We start from the raw sequence: 18,428 nt of genomic DNA on the forward strand, positions 1-18,428 counted from the left end.
TGAAAAAATGTGTGCATTTCGGAAGAGTTTCATGCATAAAACCAGATTTGCTATCTTTTAGGATAAGACAGTAAGATAAGTCGAACACATGGTCAGCAGAAGTAAATCAATTGTTTTGCCATTGCACTAAAGCGTCCCATGATGCCTCCCGTTTGTTTCAGTGTTTATGCTGCAGCGGATTTGTCTATCAGCGCTCCTGACATCTGCAGTGAAACATGCAAAACTGAAAACATACAAAAAAGCTTCAGGAAAAAAATGTTTTTGAAGAACAACCCGATCCTTTACTGTTGTTCTAGTACATACATGCCAGCGTCTCCAAGAACAAAAACTGTCTTAACCATATTGGTCACGTAGCGCATGTAGGCAGTTGCTATGTCGTTTTGACCAATCGCGAGGCATGAAATATTGCAAAAAAATATATATCCAGGAAACGTATTGGTTGAACAGGCATGTAAACACGTTTCCCCCTAAACCAAACCCCTAAATGAGCGACGCGTCAATGTCCGCGTCTTATTGGCTCAACCAACCGTCAATCATTATATGTTTGTCGTTTGATTCGATAGCTCTACAGCTTGTGCCCCACCCAGCGATGCCCTCAACAAAGCTCTATCAGTTCCAACAGCAGTGGTTGTGCTGAACACGCGGGGCAAGTGCGAATGAAAGAAGTAAACAACTTCGTTAGGATAGTTTAGACATGGCTTGCAAAAAAATAGGAAGTTTTAGTAACGCAATGTGGCAAAGAGGCTCCAGCTGCAGAGTTTCCCTTTGCGCAGGATTGAATATTCCTGCTTTTGCATGCGGGAGCTTCACCTCGACTGGTTCAACAATGAACGGACAGAAATGCTGCAAAGATGGACAAAACTGTGGACCGACGAAACACTTGGCAGCTAATCATAATCCGGTTGCAGCACCAGTCACATCTCACAGACACCAGTTTGTGGGCAAAAGTAGAGGCGAAGAATCCCTGACCAAATCTGGCAGGGCTTTTTCATCCACGGCCCCGCAGATCAACAATAAAACATACCTGTGGGCAAGATACAATGAGATGAAACGGCTCGTGCACGGTATGTTGATATAACTTCAGTTCTTAAATGTGATCATCTTTAATATTTGCACGGGCTCCAAAACTCGTTCGTCCTCTTTTCAACCCTCCTAAAGAGGCGCTGGCCTCTGGACATTTTGTAAACAACTGCCAACTGCCATTCACATGTCCAGAGCATGATCGATGTTTTTTAATTCACCATAGCCTCCGGTCTAAGAAAGATGGGCTTATTTGCCATGTCTATGGACAGTTAAATAAATAATTTACACATTATATATATATATATATATATATATATATATTAAATAATAATAAATAAAAAAAATCAACTTTAAGGCTCATTTCCTCGTTCCAGATTTGATTCCTCCAGGAGTGTGCAGTCTCCTGAACCCCTCCACCATCTACGCCAATAATGAGGTGAATCTGGAGGAGGTGGACATCTACGGCTTTGACTATGATTACACGCTCGCACTTTACTCCAGCGCGCTGGACGAGATGATCTACAACAAGGCGCGAGAGTTTCTTGTTCAACACTACAAGGTTCGAGAAATACAGTTAAAACCTATTATTTGGCCATGAAACATATTGTTTGCATATTTTGTTGTTATTAAAGAAAAAGTATGTAAATATGGCATATTATAACAGTGTTATAATGAGGTAATACGCAAGAAATCCGTTCACACAGAAAGCGTTTGTGCGTCTGACGGGAGATGCAGGGAAGTGGATTGAAATCTCGTTGAACTTATCTTAACATCAGCTCACTGAGCTTTCAAAACACACAGTGCGCAATAACAACTGTCCAACACTTTTGTCTATCTGCATTTACTAAAGTACATAATTTAGAAACAAGCCATGAACAAAAACGTGTCTAGCACAATGAAAGAAAGGTCTAGAGAGGTGGTTTTTAAAAGAGTTAAAAAAAAAATCTATATGTAAAGGACTTGACATTTTTACAGAGCAAAACAAAGCAATATATTCCAAGTAGAATGCAGAAATGACATAACAATTTTGCATTTAAAACGCAGTATTGCAGAATAAAAAAACATGTCTAGAAATGCAATTCGTTTTAAAAATTCAAGTAAAGATTTATATAGAAAACCATCCGCTGTTTAATGTAGAAGTGACAAGAAGTGACATGACAGAACCAAACCTACTTTTGTCTTTTTAACTTAAAAAAAGAAATAAAATGCATTTTGTTTTAACTCTTAATCTTAATACCTAAATGGAAAGAGCTAGCAAATTTTTACTCAGAAAAAAACATTTAAGACTGCAGGATAGTGGAATAACAAATGTTAGGTAAAGACTGAATGTATTTAATTGTACACTATCGGTCAAAGGTTTGGGGTCAGTTTTTTTCATGTTTTTATTTTGTTGATCAGGGCAGCATTTATAAAATGTAAAAAAAAAAGTTAAACTGTTAAATATTTATTTATTACTTATTATATGTAGCTTCAAATGAAATTATTGCTCCAGTCATTATTGCTTTTATTACTATTACCATACCAATAATGCTAATAATAACAGTAATTCATATTACAGTGATTTCTGAGGAATTATGTGAGTGAAGAAGCTAAAAATCATCATTAAAATTACAGCAATAAATAATAAACTACTTTTAAACAGTTATTTTATAGTGCAATAACATTTAACAATTTGTACTATATTTTTTATTAAATAAATGCAGCCGTGGTGAGCAGAAGAAGCTTATTTTAAAACATTTAAAAACCCTTGTGTGTGTATATAAACATCTGTTTTGCATTTAAAATGACAAAACACAGTAAAGTGGTATTTTATAAATATGCAAGGTCTACTTTTAACTAGAGATCTGTGCTATTAGCACATTGTAAAATATTCAAACACAACTGTCGAGAGTGTTAATGTTTCTGTTGAATAATAATGTAAAAGCAGCACAGTGAGATGCAAAACATGTGACATGTGAACAGCCCCTTAACATAAAGAGGTCATTCATACTGAATGCATAAGTCTCTTTACATGGACTTAAGGCATGGCTTGTAAAGTTAAACTAATTTTAGTTGCATGTTTTAAACACTTTAAATGACGTGAGCATAACAGTCAAAACACGTCCATCGTGAAAGCCTAGAAGAACAATAGAAAAAGCACAGCAGTGGAATGCAAAACGCATTCTGTTCGAATGGCCCCAAACACAACAGATGAATCCCGGACCTTTTTGCTTTAGCCGTTCAGATTTTGTGCAGTTCTGTTTTGCTGTATTGTTCCAGTGATGGCGGTCTGTCTGGGGAGTCATGTGGAGTCAGGGGGTGTGAGGTTAAAGGTTGGCATTTCTGAGAGGACTCAAGTATTGCTGTGTCTTTCTTTCCTTCTTTCACTAGTACCCAGAGGGAATCAGTAAGTACGACTACATTCCCAACTTTGCAACTCGGGGCCTTCACTATGACATCCAAAAGGTGCAATAAACATTCCAGATTTGATTTTAACAGCATTATTTATTTGAAATGTGCGGTAAAATGAATGAACCCCCTTTTATTTGATTGATACAGGGACTGCTGATGAAAATTGATGCTTTCCATTACATCCAATTGGGCACCGTTTATAGGTAAATTCAGATTAGAATTCAGCTTGGTTTGTGTGGAGACGCATCTTATATAATTCATAGGGTTTATTATTTATTTATTTGTTATTTTACTTGCTTTATTTTTCTGCATACGCAGGGGTCTGAAGCCTGTCCCTGATGATGAGGTCATGAAGCTTTATGGAGGCTCAAATCATGTTCCCCTCCACCAAGTCAGCGGATTTTATGGCAAGGTGATTGCTCCGCATTAATTTTTTAAGCATTTTTCTTTTTTGCACTCGAGGGCAGATGTTTACATAGCAATGCTTACATTTTTCTGCCTCATTACTGAGAGGTCAGTGAGGGTAATGTGGTGCCACCCTACAGGAGCTCAGATCTGATTTTGTGTGCCCAGTCACCATGAATAAGTGGCATAGCTCTATATACCTACAAAAAAAAACATTTCAGCCCCTTTCTGTTGGAGATGGTTATCAGGCACGTTCCTCTGGGCAGTGTTTACATGGTCGTGGGAAACCCTGTGTTTTCCTAACTTGGGTATTTAGTGGTAAATCGATATCTACATGTTTCTGGTTACTCCGTGTTCCAAAATATTTTATAAATGATAAAAAAATGGATGTAGTAAAATATTTAGTAATGGCTAATCTTTTGAAGTCTAGTCCAACTTGTGGCTCACAAGTCTGTATGAATTAGTTATATATTGCTGACAGTAGAGAAAAAACAACAGATCAAACAATTTGCTTAATAAACTGTTGCATGCTTGATTTAAATCGATGTACAGTTGAAGTCTGAATTATTAGCCCCTTGTTTATTTTTTTCCCTAATTTCTTTTTAAAAGATCGAAGATTTTTCAACATTTCTAAACATAATAGTTTTAATAACTTATTTCTAATAACGGATTTATTTGATCTTTGCCATGATGACAGTTAACAATACTTGACTAGATGTTTTTCAAGACACTTCTATTCAGCTTAAGGTGACATTTAAAAGCTTAACTAGGTTAATTAGGTTAACTAAGCAGTTTAGGATAATTAGTCAATTTATTCTTAATGATTGTTTGTTCTGTAGGCTTTCGAAAAAAATATATAGCTTAAAGGGGCTAATAATTTTGACCTTAAAATGTCTTTAAAAAATTGAAAACTGCTTTTATTCTAGCTGAAATTAAACAAATAAGACTTTCTCCAGAAGAAAAAATATTATCAGACATACTGTGAAATTTCCTTGCTCTGTTAAACATCATTTAGGAAATATTTAAAAAAGAAATGAAAATTCAAAGGGGGCTAATAATTCTGACTTCAGCTAGTGTGTTTTTTGTAGTTCATATTCTGTACTATGTTTTAGGCTTGCACGATATTGGAAAAATCTGACGTTGCGTTATTTTGTTTTTCTGCTATATATATCGCGATATGTATAGAAATTCACCAGATGACTTGAATTTAGTTTGATTGGGGTGATTTTAAAGGGTGTCAATCATAGATAAATAATAATAAACATATCACAAGTCATGTGTTGAATCGTGAGTTTATACCATTAAACTCTAACAATCGATTTAGATCAAGTTTTAATAAAGTGAAGTTAAAGTCATTTGTACATCAGGTTGTCCTGGCGCTGAATATGGTCCATGTAAAATGGGTTTTCTTTCTTTGTCTCTTTGTAAGGAGTATTTATCATGCTGTTATGCAAGAATAAGTTCAGATGCAAGTCTGATAATAAAGTTTTGTATTGTTATGATTGTGCTTATCAACTACAATCTCTCAATAATGCACATCCTGCGATTTGACTATTGCGAACACATTGAGATATCTATGCTTAAATGAAATAATGTGCAGCCCTACAATGTTTTCTTGCCTTTTCATATTTTTATAAGCCAGTAGAGAACCAGTGTACAAAGTTGTCACTTTGAATTTTTCTTTTCTTTTTTTTAAATCCTTTTTTTTTTTTTTACAAACTGCTGATGTGGCCATGCAAATTCAAGACTGTTAGATTTGGTTAAAATACTGGCTAACTTTGTGTGTGTAAGGTTTTTCAGCAAAACGGTCATTAAAATATATGACCTGCAATTTCCTAGCAGTCGCACAAAAGTATTTTCATCTCCTGCTAGATCTGACATGTAATTTTAGCACGTAGATGAAAGCAGCTTTGTGTAAATGACATCAGTCTCATGCATTTTATTATGGTTTGTTTCAGGGTCCCAAAATGAAGCAGTTCATGGACGTTTTCTCCATCCCCGAAATGACTCTCCTGGCAGCTGCAAACGACTACTTCATCTCAAACGACATCGAGTACGACCCAGTGCATCTCTACAAAGACGTCTCCGTAAGTGTCAAGTGAAAACACCTTGGTGAATCTCGCTCAAACCACTGTGTGATTTCCTGACGATCAGAAACCTGTAGGTGAATTAGCACAATAAAGCCGGCCTGTTTTCACAGACTGTGGGAATAGTTTACAAACTGCTTTTGTCATTTAAAACCATGAGAGCTGTTTCTTGTCTTTCGTTTTGTAAACTCTGTCGTCAAGCTGAGCAGATTCTTTCTTCAGCCCATGGTTAAGCACCACTGACGGATTTGTTTTCTTTCAGCCTGGATCACGGTGGTCCTGAATTGGGTTACAGAGTGACTTTGTTTTTTCATGCTGTTTCTGGTCAATTTACTTGCAAAAAGTAGTCTTGTCTTTCACTTCTGCTTTCCAACCTTGCTTTACATTCTCTTTAGCTTGAGCCGATTAACTGGAAATAAAAAAAACTTGGTCAATCTTTTTAGTTTTAGACCTGGCAGATGTGTCGGTATGAGTCCAATAGGTTTTTTTAGTGGGTAATTAGGGGCTTGCCTCATTAACACGTTGGCCGCAGCGCCTTTCAGGAAGTCGAGCGTCAGCACGCCACAGTTGTTTATCTTTTTAGTGCAGCTTTTTGAGTGGCTTCTGACCGCACTGCTGGTAGAACAGATTGTACTGTACCCGCAGAGACGCGAATGTACGTAACATGTCAGAGGGGGAACCGGAAACCTGGCACCAGATCAAAGTAAAGCGAGTGAAAAGGCAGTTTTAAAAAATCATTTTACTTACTAAGGGGAAAGGGAATAAAGGGAAGATAAAACAGAGAATCGAAAGTGTTTTGTGTCAAACGCTGGTTCAGAAAAACAAAAACTTTTATCATTTGAAAAATGTAAGCATTGTCATGCTCTGTTAAATCTTTTTTTTTTTCTTTTTTAAAAAACTTTTTTTTAATAATTAAATGGAATTTTAGGCTTCGAAAAAACATTGTATGTTTACTTCTTCAAAATCATGACAAAGATTTCACAACTATCTAATTCTACAGCAGTTTTGATTTAAAAAACTGAAATTTATTTACTCTAATACAATTTTAGTCATGTTAAAGGTAACATCAATCTAGCAACAAAATAAAATAAAACTTTCAATTTTATTGTTCATTGTTTGTTGCTGTTAGTAAATGCATTAACTATTGGACATTGTTGAAAGTTTTAACATGAACTCACAATGAACAACTTTTTTCATCAACTTTTGTTGATAAAGATGTATAAATACTCTAATAAATGGTATTTACATTGTTTGTTCATGTTAGCATATACTCTAAATTTAACTATTAAATTTAACTGTTTATAGTTAGAAATTTAACCATGGAAGAATATTATTCTTTTTTTGAAGTATTTTTTAATTTTTTTATTTCTACCACTGCAATGTTGTCTAATGTAAAATTATATTAGGTCAAATTTATTGTAATTTTTATGTTAATCTAAGCTTGTTAATGAGGTGATATGACGATGCTTGGGTATCTGTGAGTCTTTAAATAAGTGAAGTTTCATCGACTAATTTCGAGAGAACCACGTGATAAGATTGAGCACGGCTGGTTCTCATCAGTAATCAGTAATAATTCAATCAGCTTAAAATAAATTTGTACCCTACTGCATTGTCTTTGTTTTGAAAGAATCCCCCCTTCCATCTCATCTCCTCCTTTTCTAAGGGGAGCTCTCGAGACCTACCTGATCTCAGACCACCTTTATATGCTTAATGACCAGACGGGAGCCTTGGGCTCAATAATCTCTGAGCTCAGGGTCCTTTCTAGCATATCTAAGTGTGAACTCTTGAAAATGGTAAAATGCCAGTGAAGTGACTCTGGAATCAGTTCTGGTTATGAAATTCATGTGTTCATGTCCTCATATTGTAAGAAAACAAATGCCTAAAACAGCATAAACATCAATCGTGACATACCTAAAATTAATAGTTTGTTTATCTGATTAGGTGTACAGACCTACTTTTGCTTAACTCATCCAAATGTTTTCAAAATCTTTCAAAAGTTATTTTATTTTATTTTTTTTAGCAAATTCCATTTTTATGATTACAGTAGTCAACTTCTGAAGTGGATTAAAAATGTACAAAGTAGTCCTAAGACAAAATGGGTATTGTTGAAAGGTTTGGATCCACTTGACTTCTGTAGATACCCAAATTTCCATCTTTGTTTTCTAAATTCTGAGAATTCATAGAGCACCAGCAATTGAACTTACATGAAAAACTCTGTCTTTTCAGGATGCGATTGGAATGGTGCATATCAAGGGTTACATGTATAAATGGATTATGCAAGATCTCGGTGAGTATGAACAAATATGCACCCAAATCATATCCATACAACATGAGGCACAAAATAGATTAAAATCTCAGTTCGAGTAGGACTTGCAATGAGTTTCTTCAGCCAGTGTTATTGAAACCTGTAGCTAATAGAAACCAGACGTGAAGATGACCCTCACAGACCCATTTTGCGCAGTGCGTTTTTGTGTGTGTGTGTGTGTGTGTGTGTGTGTGTGTGTGTGTGTATAAAAGCAGAGCAGTCTTTTGTTTTCAGAGCAGCAGACTGTTGCATAATGGCATCTCTCTGGAGGATGAGATTTTAAGCAAGCCCTTCTGGCCCAATCTAATCTGTAGTTTTAATTTGTTGTATCCCTGCAAACAAGAAGGGAACATGTAAATCCTTATCACAGATGTTTCATTGCAGTATAAACACTTTTTATGTAAACAGGAGAACCCGATTTGATCAGATTCTGCCTGACCATCATCAGTCTGCAAAAATGACTGATTTGTAGAATGTAGACTGGCTTTTAAAAGACCCCCAGATTTCTGTTTTTCAACTTTCTGCCTTTTGTGACCCTGTTTCCTTCCTTATTTGTTCTCCAGAGAAATACATTCTGCGAGGAGACGAGACGTACGCTGTGCTGCACCGGCTGGCCAGTCAGGGGAAGAAGCTTTTCCTTATTACCAACAGCCCCTTCAGCTTTGTGTGAGTTTTTGTGCTTCATCACATTCAAATGCATTCATAATGTGAAGTAGATTTAAAGGCCTCCTTAAAGTGAAGCTCCCCCCCAATATTCATTAATTCAGAGTATTTGTGTCTGTGTTTTTTCCAGTGATAAAGGCATGAAGTACATGGTCGGAAAAGAGTGGAGGGACTTCTTTGATGTTGTCATTGTTCAAGCAGACAAACCACATTTCTTTAATGACTGCATAAAGTAAGTTTGCCTTAATGTAAATGGAAGATTTTGAAGGATTAAAAAAAAAAAAAGTAGTCTTCAGCATTTATTTAGTCGATCATGCATAAAACAGGTGAAATGCCGTTTATACGCATGCGCCCGTCAGGATTAGCAGGCGAGCCCAGACATGGCATTGAAAATACGGAAATAAAATAAATGCTCATATTTTAAAGGCATGGCGCTGATAAATGTAATTTAATGCAGAACTTCTAGCACAATTTGAGACCCATTTTAAATCAATAAAGCAGGGAAGATTGTTGATCAAAGAAAACAGACCTTAAACATGCTGATTTTGTAACTGCATAGTTCAGAAGTGCTTGACCCAGGTTACTGCAAAATTAAAAGTCCTTTTTTATTTAACATGCAGGTGAATTTTGACAGTAATGATATATAACTAATGGACACATTTTTTCATCAGCTAATAAGAAATTGTAAAATATATAAACCTTTGCTGCCAGAAATAATATTTTACTTAATTGGATTAGTGTTTAATCTCCATCACTTGCACAAGATAATTTTTGAGTTATTTTTTATTAATTTTTTTGGACTCTATATTTGGATTCTTTGGAACCTAGTCTTTTCCCTAAAAGGAATATTGTAACTGTATTGTTATATGAAAAATAAGCAATGTTTTTAGCGATTTTTCTGATCTTTTTATTTTGAGATAGTCCTGTTTAATATATAAATTGAGCTTCTTCTTTTTTTCCTTTTCTTTTTTTCTCTTTATTGTTTTGTATTGATATTTTTCTTTGCAAGTCTTTTGAAGACGTAGTGTTATGTCTGTATTATTGTGAAAATCCAATTCTGCATATACCCTATTTAAGCTGACATGACAATAAACCTAATTCTGTTTTTATCAATAGAATTTTCAAAAGAACATTTGTTTGAAATTAAAAAGTTATTTATAAATTTAGCTTTCAGTCAATATATTAAATTTGAAAAACAAAATGTTTTGACTTTTTCAGGGATTTTAATAAAAATTTTTGTCCTTAATTGTTTCTTTTTGGCAGTGTTTTAAATCGAATTTCTTTGATTATTCCAGACCGTTCAGACGTTTGGACAGCAATGGAGACCTGCAGTGGGACAGAATTAAGACTTTGGAGAAGGGACAGATTTATAAACAGGTAATGCAGATCTGCTTTTCTTCTGTATCACTTTTGTTTGTTCAGCGAAGATGATTTTGAGCAGTTTTTTCCAGGAGGCTTTTATTTGCTACATCATTTATGCTGATTCATCTCTCTGTCTGGATTAAACCAGGGATTACAAATGCATTTGGGACAGTTTGTTCAGAATTACTAAGTCATTTGACCTATTTATATGCCTCCTTTTGTTATTTAGAAAAATACATAGTTATTTTTTTTTGGCTAAAACAAAATTTTACAGCGCCTGTAAGGATAACACAAATCTCTTCAGCTAAGCCACAGATGCCCAAAGTAGGGCCTGCTTGCCAAAGTTGGCCCATGGTAACCTTTGATTTGGCCCACCATCCCATCAGAAAAGAGTGGGAGAATGATGGGGAGGTAGTTGAAGCGAATGTTTTTGACAGAGATGGCCATTTCCAGTTTAACGTAACCTTTTGTTTTATTGCTAAGCTACAAAAAATGCAGATTGAAATTAAATGATTCAATTAAATGTTGTAAATGAATCAGACTTTTAAAATGTAAATACTGTCAGATAGAAGTCAATGCTTAAGGTATTTGCGAGCAAAACAAGGTAAAGGCAGAAGCAGCTCGACTATTCCCTATTGAACTGCATTGTGATATAAATGGGATTGTTGATGATTTTACTGTAATAATTTCATTAGTAAACCTTACATAAGATACTTTAGTACATAAGATACACTAGTTAATATGATTATTACTAGTCATTTTTAAATATTATCCAATAAATTAGGAAATTACGCAAGGTAAATTTAATATATACGGTTTGGTGTATATATTCGGCCCACAACCCACAATCAAGTTTGCTTTTTGGCCGTTTATAGGAAAAAGTTTGGGCACCCCTGAGCTAAGCATTGCTTATCTGAGTGATTTATCCACATTATTCTGCTGTTTCAATTTGGAAAAAGTGGAAAAGAAGGTGACGAGGTCAACCTGAGTCTCAACGGAAAAATCAATGTAACACAGTTCAGTGTTGTCAGGCTTGTACGAACACACTTGGCTGACCAGCACTGAAACTACGTGCACACACTCAAGCTAAAACAGCAAATGAAAACCATCCTAAATTGGGAAAGACTTATGGGAAAGTTCCCTGGCAGAAACCTTAGAGCAAACCCTTCCAACTATACGACACGAGTGTTGACACGTAGCTTCCAGAAAACCCAAGTGAAAAAACCTGCAGGGTGTTGTCATTTTAGCTTAGTTGAGACTTTTACATCAATCACAAAATTAGCAGTTGGCTAACAAAACTGCCTTTGCTTTGCTTCATTTCAGGGAAACCTTGTGGATTTTCTCAAGCTGACAGGATGGCGAGGATCCAAGGTTTTTTATTTTGGAGATCATCTCTACAGTGATTTGGCCGTGAGTCATCTTCATGCTTCTGTCTGCACATTTGTTGCGCATATGCCTGGCTTTTGTTTTACTGCTTTAAGCTTTAGTGTTTTCAGCAAAAGCTGCAGTGAATATCACTGTGTAGCTTCTATAGTCAAACCCCCTAGTTTTTCATGATTTTCTTTGTGATTGTTTTGACAATGACACAAATCATAAAAATAAAGATTCTTTATTTTGGTCTCTTGTCAAGACAATATCTAAAATGGTAGGGATTAAGCCAAAGGAAGTTTGTATGACTTTTATTTTTATCCACAATCTTACTTTCTCACTCCCTGGAGCATCTGACATCATGTCACAGATAGGACATGGGCTTCCTCTACCTTAATATACCTAAAACACGGATTGCCGTAAAACTCGTTAATGGCAGGGAAACGTTTTCTCTTTTTAATTGCAGGGAAAGAGTTAAATGAAAACATTTATCAATTTGACGCACACCATAATACTGTCTATACATGTAAAGAATAAATAATATCCTTTAATTTGGTCGCATCAAGCGGCTGTGATCCTTAAACCAATTTCCATCTGTTCCGTTGCTCCGTTTGCTCTAACTTTCTTTTGCAGTCTGAAGCACTTCTAATGCACAAAGCGGCAAATTCGCGCCACAGGATATCTATATCTCATCTTTGCTATGACTTCACATGCAAATCTCTCGTGCTTCATCTGCGCCTGCTTACTGCAGAAGCTGAAAACTCACCCCCGCTCCCCATTCCATGTAATGTAATGATTGTGAGGGCGCAGGTGAGACGTCATTTTTTTTCCCGTGACACTTAAAAACCTCACATGCGCTGTGCATACAACGTTTGTAAGTCATGTAAAACAAATGCAAACTGAAATAAATATAATTTGATTATATGGTTTGGAATTTGATGTTTTATGATGAGATTATTTACATTTTTTTGATTATTTTGTGTTTAATTAAGAATTTTGTGTGATCGTAAAAATTAGCGACTTTTTTAGATTTTGCGTTGGATTCAGCAATTGCAGAATTGCGAAAAAACTAGGGGGTCTGAATAGTCATAAAATGTAATTATGAATTGATTATTGTCTAAACATCCCATTCTGTCATTTTTAGGACCTGATGTTGCGTCATGGCTGGAGAACAGGAGCGATTGTTCCCGAACTGGAGGTGGAGACGAAGGTGGTGAACACAGAGCAGTACGCGCAGAGTCTCACGTGGCTGCAGGCGCTTACTGGGCTGCTAGAGCGCATGCAGGTGAGCATTAAGACTTCTTCAAAATGCTTCCTGTTGAGCGTTGCTAAATGTTGGCATGAGTCAGGAATTACAGGGGTATTGATGTGAAATTTGCAGTAAAAACTTAAAACATGAATGCAAATAGAAAAAATATATAATAACATTATATTGAAATTATCTGTTACAAACCACAGAGTTATGGGATCAGAAAAATATCAACCTGTAAACATTTTTTATACTTTTTAAGTGAGTGAAAATAAACATGCATTTTGGATGTGACCAAAAGAGTTTGATAGTAATGTAGAGGCTGTTTATAAGAAGACCAGTCAGCGTCTCTGTCTCTTCCCCAAGTGGAGAAGTTTTGATATTAGTACTGTTACAACCGGCTCAAAGTTGCAACATTAGAGAGACAATACGGACCAGGTAAATTGAAAAGAGAAATGATTTATTAACAAAACATATAATTAACAAAAGTATTTAAAGCAATCCAAGTCAGTATAGGTGAAAGTCAGTAGTGAAAAGCATGTGTATGGAAGTGTACTGAGCTCATGATCCAAACACAAAACTAAATCAAAAACGCCAAGCAGAGACGTCCGGCTAATCGAGCTCCTCTAGACCGAATGCCGGACTCCTTATAAAACACCCCACGATGAGTCTCAGGTGGGATGACCCACCCACCAATCTGCAATCACGCATGCAGGCTCTGCAAAAATCACACAAAAAAACACACATACAAACAGGTCCCACATGGGACCTAACAGTACACAGACTATAATCATGACATACAGATCATTAATAGAGAGTGTTCTCACTTATATTATAGTTTCGTTGTTTGGTAACTCGACACTTAAACAGAAGAAGAAATTATTGCTAATTATGAATCAGGCAAATAAGATAACTGGTCTCAAACAACATTTGCCGCAGATTCTATTTTACTCCTTTATGGAAAAAAACAGCAGTTGCGATTTTTAAAGATAGTACACATCCCCTTCACTCCACTTTTGAAATGTTACCATTAGGACGTAGGTTTAAAAGTCATAGAGCCCGAAGAAACAGTTTCAGATCTTTCTTCATGTTCTATTGAAGAAAAAAAACTCCATCTTTGATTAAAGTTGAGTTAACTAACTCTTCTTGTTTGAGTTAACGATCCCTTTTAATGAGATCAAAATAATGGCTTCTGCGTGACATGTGCTTGTGTTCCTCGTGTGGTTACAGGGGACTGACCTGATAAGTTTGGCAGAGGCCCATACGCTTGATATTGATCTGAATTGATTGTTCAAGTCTAAAGTTAGATTCTCTGTGTAAGAAAAGCTTGGCATGATCAGGGTTATCCATTGAGAATCCATTCAACCGTGTGCTCTGTTATAAAATGTTTGGGACAAAAGGGAATTTAAAATGTAAACAGACAATGTTTCTTTACATACAAGTCAGCTTGTCCTGAAGCAATCACTCAGTACACAAATAATTGGCTTTTCCTGTGTTTGTGCAAAGGCCATAAGAGTTTTCAACGAATTGGCCAACGAAAAGAATGATAACAGGAGCGTTGAATAAGCCAGACATTTGATATTAAAGAGTAACCACTTTTTGTTGTTATTATAACATTTTTGTTTTGGTTTGTGGAGCTTAGTTATTTTTTAGACCAGGTGTTTCTAATGTTGAGTTTTAGAATAGTTTTTAAGTTGAGATTTCAGCATTGTTCCTACTTAGTTGTTACTACTTAGTGACATTGTTACTACTTAGTCAGAAACACAAAGTTTTTATTTTAGGAAACATTCACAGAAAATGTAACTGAGGCACATTTAATCAAATTGTGCTGGGTTTGCTGCAGTAAGAAAGCTCTTTACGTCAACGTTGCAGAATTGTTTTACAACTTTAAACCCAATTTAGTTGTACAGTTTTTGCTTAACTTTAAGGAAACTACAGTGCTTTCATTTGTTCTATCCTAGAGGCATCTTAAATCCAATTCTAAAAGTTTCCTTGTCAATTTTTGAGAGTTAATTTTCTACAGAAGACAAACTTTTTTGACCCTCATGCTTTTCAGATGTATCGGGATCCTGAGTCCAAGAAAGTTCTGCAGGAGTGGCTGAAAGAGCGAGAAGAGCTACGGTAAGTGAAGCTACACAATTAATTCATGATTTCACTTACTTTCTAACTAGTTCAGCGAGACTCTTTTTTTTGGATTTCTTTCATTTCATTCAATTTGACAAAATATTCAAATGTTTTGAGTTGCTTTCCGAACACATCTACAACTAGCCCAAACGTTGATCTCACTACAAACAAGTCATAAATAGAATGGGAAAATAATCATTCATTGTTTAGATGGTTTTGTTTTATCTTGGATAAGCTCAGCTCAGCGCTTCTGACCAGTCAAGTTTGAGTCATTTGTTTAACCAATGCACACTTTGAGCCATGAATAGTTCCTCTGTCCAGTCTTCAAGTTTTTGAGTCATTTGTTCATCATGTGACAGCATGTAACAGACGAATGACTCAAACCTATGGACTCAATAAATGAACAGATCTTTTTTTTTTTCAGCTCTGACTGCATTTTGTCTTTTAAGTGATCAACAAATGACTCAAATTAATTAATCTTTCCACCTGTACAATGTGTGAATGAACGAATCGCTAGGAGCACACCCCTCTTCCCGAGTCACATTAAAGGTCTCGTGAAATTAAAATAAAAACATTTGCGTTAGTCTTGTTAGTTTTAAGGATATCTATTAGTTGGCGACGTCCATTGGCCGTTTTTTAAAAAGGGGGAGGAGCTACTGTTGCACCCTCTTTTTATTTTTCAGTTGAGATTACATCAAACATTAAATGAAAATGCAAATTTCAAAGCACTTCATGAGATCTTTTTGGCTAGTTTCCACTGGTCACCAGGTTTGCATTTCCACTGCCAGAACATGATTTGATTATAACTGCAGATCAATTATAGTGCAAAATAGTGAAATAGCTTCTGTGATTTAATAAATAAATGCAACATATATATGAACACATACAGACCCTTACATTCCCTGATATGTTACCAATTACAGAAAAACTACACACAGCATACATTTAGACCTTATTTGGGTTGACCATGACTCGCTATTATATGTATATATTATTACGGTGTAAAGTCTTGGCTGTGTTTTAAAATATCGCGCCTCTTTTGTTTTCATTCTGCTGGCTTGTGCACGAGCTAGCGACGTTTTCCTGTAAACCAATAGCGTTCAGCTGCACGTCTGGCTTCGCCTTTTGTTACACTTTTATTGTGCTAGGTACCCTTGGATACCCAAAAAGTGGTATTGGTACGGTTCACTTTTTGGTACACTTTGTCAGTGGAAATGTCCATAAAAGCATACCGAACTGTACTGTACTGCAGTGGTTCTCAAAGTGGGGGTCGCGGGACAATGAGAGGGGGTCTCTTGGTGATTTCCAAAAATCGAATAAATTTGAACAAACTTTTAAAATTACCATTGTTAATCCAAAACCTACAGAAGATAAAAATACAGTAGGTACATGAAAATACAATATCCAATCAAAACGCCATCAGCCTTTAGTTTTTGTTGTTGTTTGTGTTTTGTTGATTTTTTACATTGGATTGCAACCCCTTACGGTTTTCACAGTAGATTAATGACAGAGCAATAGCGTCAGTTGCACTAGATTGATTTTACGGCAATAGCTAAACTTTGACACCTTTACAGCACTCACATACATTTAAAATAAATACAGGCCACAACTGAACATGAGGGATGATCTTTAGGTGGCAGTCTTCAAAATTAAACCAAGAAAAGACTGGTGATGTAACTTAAATATTGTGCCCACCAGTCTCATTAGGTGAGGTTAATATTAAATAATAATGAAAAATTAAAAATAATATGGTTGTTAGACTGTTGCACTTTTTTGTGTTGCCAATATGCTTGTGTTTATATAGGCCTATTGGTTTGTGTCAGTGTTGTGTGCAACGTTTGTATGATTATAACCACTTCCAAAAATAGTGGGGGTTGGGAGTCATTGGCATTGTTATATTGGGGGTCCCGGGCTGAAAGTTTGAGAACCCCTGCCGTGCTGTACCACTCAGTGGTAATGGACCATGAAAGATTTGTTCGAAAAAAGCATAATAGTTCACGAACGACCCATCTCGATTTCTAACATGCCTCCCAATGTCCATTTTTACAGGGCCGTCACCAAGAACCTCTTCAACCCTCACTTTGGCAGCATATTCCGTACCTGCCACAACCCGACCTACTTCTCCCGCCGCCTGTGCCGATTCTCAGACCTGTACATGGCCTCTATCAGCTGCTTGCTCAACTATGACCTCTCGTACACGTTCTACCCCCGCCGGACCCCCCTGCAACACGAAGCACCCCTCTGGATGGACCAGCTCTGCACTGGCTGCATGAAGACGCCCTTCTTGGAGGAAATGGCCCATATTCGCTAAAACCCCCACCAAAGGTGCAAATCTGAACTGAAAAGTGAATGAGGGTTGTGTCTCTTTGGCAATGGAGACGTGGCACTTTCTGCGCTAACACCACATGCAACGGGGCCACCTGCTGGATGTTATGTTACAATGCATCTCAACGTTCTCAAGCCTTGGACGGTGAAAGACAAAGGCTTGTCGATGGATTCGTCCTAATGTTCTTACCTCCTAATTTTTTTATTTACATTTGATGCTGTTGCATTATGTCTTACTAAACATAGTGTTGAGTGGTTTACAGTTCTCTCTCTTTTGTTTTGGTTTTGTAGATTAACCCTGTCGTCATGAGTGCTGTAGTCGCATCAGAGTGATGTTTGTATTAACATGAGTCATGATAACAGAATGGATACAAATAGACTATACTTGGGGTACCCAGATGTTTTTCAACTCTGGTTAGGCCAAAGTATTGCGCCGCTGGCCAAAAATGCACAATAAGAGTTACAAATACAGTAGGTCTGATTCCATGTATGATTAGGTCAAATAGCTTCTTAGATTTGGTGTCGTCATGTTACTTAATCTTTACACTACAGGAATAATGTAGCCTAGACTCGATTGTTTTTTAAACATGAACTCATAATGCCAGTTGCCGCAGCTTTTTATGATTTTTGTTTATAAATCACAGCTGTTTTTACATACATGGAAGCTCCTGGTGGGCGAAACCAAATGCTGTTGTTGTTTTTGACCTTGCCGGGCCTCACTGTTTGTGGCTTTAGACTAAGCTTCTGTACAATCAGAGCATTGTTTGCTTACATTTAAGTCTGTGAATAGCTATGCTGCTAAATTCGGTTTTCCAGGAACAAGAAAGATGTCATCTTTTTGTATGTACGTGCTCTACAATTTATAAAATCAAATAAAAGGCTTTGTATTAATAGTGTTGATTCTCCTTCACTAAACATGCCAGATTTATTGCCATGGCTTCTGTGTACAGTTTTTGGTCTCTTATATCCCAATTTAATACAATTTTAATTGCTAGAAACATTATATGCTGCATTCTTGATTTATTTTTATTATATTTTAAGAATTTCCTCTGGTCTCAATTAAATGTACAGCTAATTATTGGCATAATGAAAACTAAAACTAATATAATGACAAAGGGCATAGATG

The 18,428-nt window shown here is 36.2% G+C and overlaps 1 protein-coding gene across 1 annotated transcript; it reads left to right on the plus strand.

Annotated features, from left to right (window-relative positions):
- The first annotated feature begins 600 nt into the window (after positions 1-600).
- nt5dc2 (5'-nucleotidase domain containing 2) lies at positions 601-18,193 on the plus strand. Its single transcript, NM_001077143.2, is given in 14 exon segments — positions 601-1,064; positions 1,398-1,582; positions 3,394-3,468; positions 3,562-3,617; positions 3,733-3,826; positions 5,778-5,906; positions 8,133-8,193; positions 8,775-8,877; positions 9,005-9,106; positions 10,170-10,251; positions 11,560-11,646; positions 12,749-12,889; positions 14,910-14,974; positions 17,027-18,193. Coding segments are annotated over 14 exon segments (1,812 nt in total). The 5' UTR covers positions 601-694; the 3' UTR covers positions 17,289-18,193.
- The last annotated feature ends 235 nt before the right edge of the window (positions 18,194-18,428 follow it).

Source organism: Danio rerio, chromosome 8 (assembly GCF_049306965.1).
Source record: "Danio rerio strain Tuebingen ecotype United States chromosome 8, GRCz12tu, whole genome shotgun sequence".
Lineage (NCBI taxonomy): Eukaryota > Metazoa > Chordata > Actinopteri > Cypriniformes > Danionidae > Danio > Danio rerio.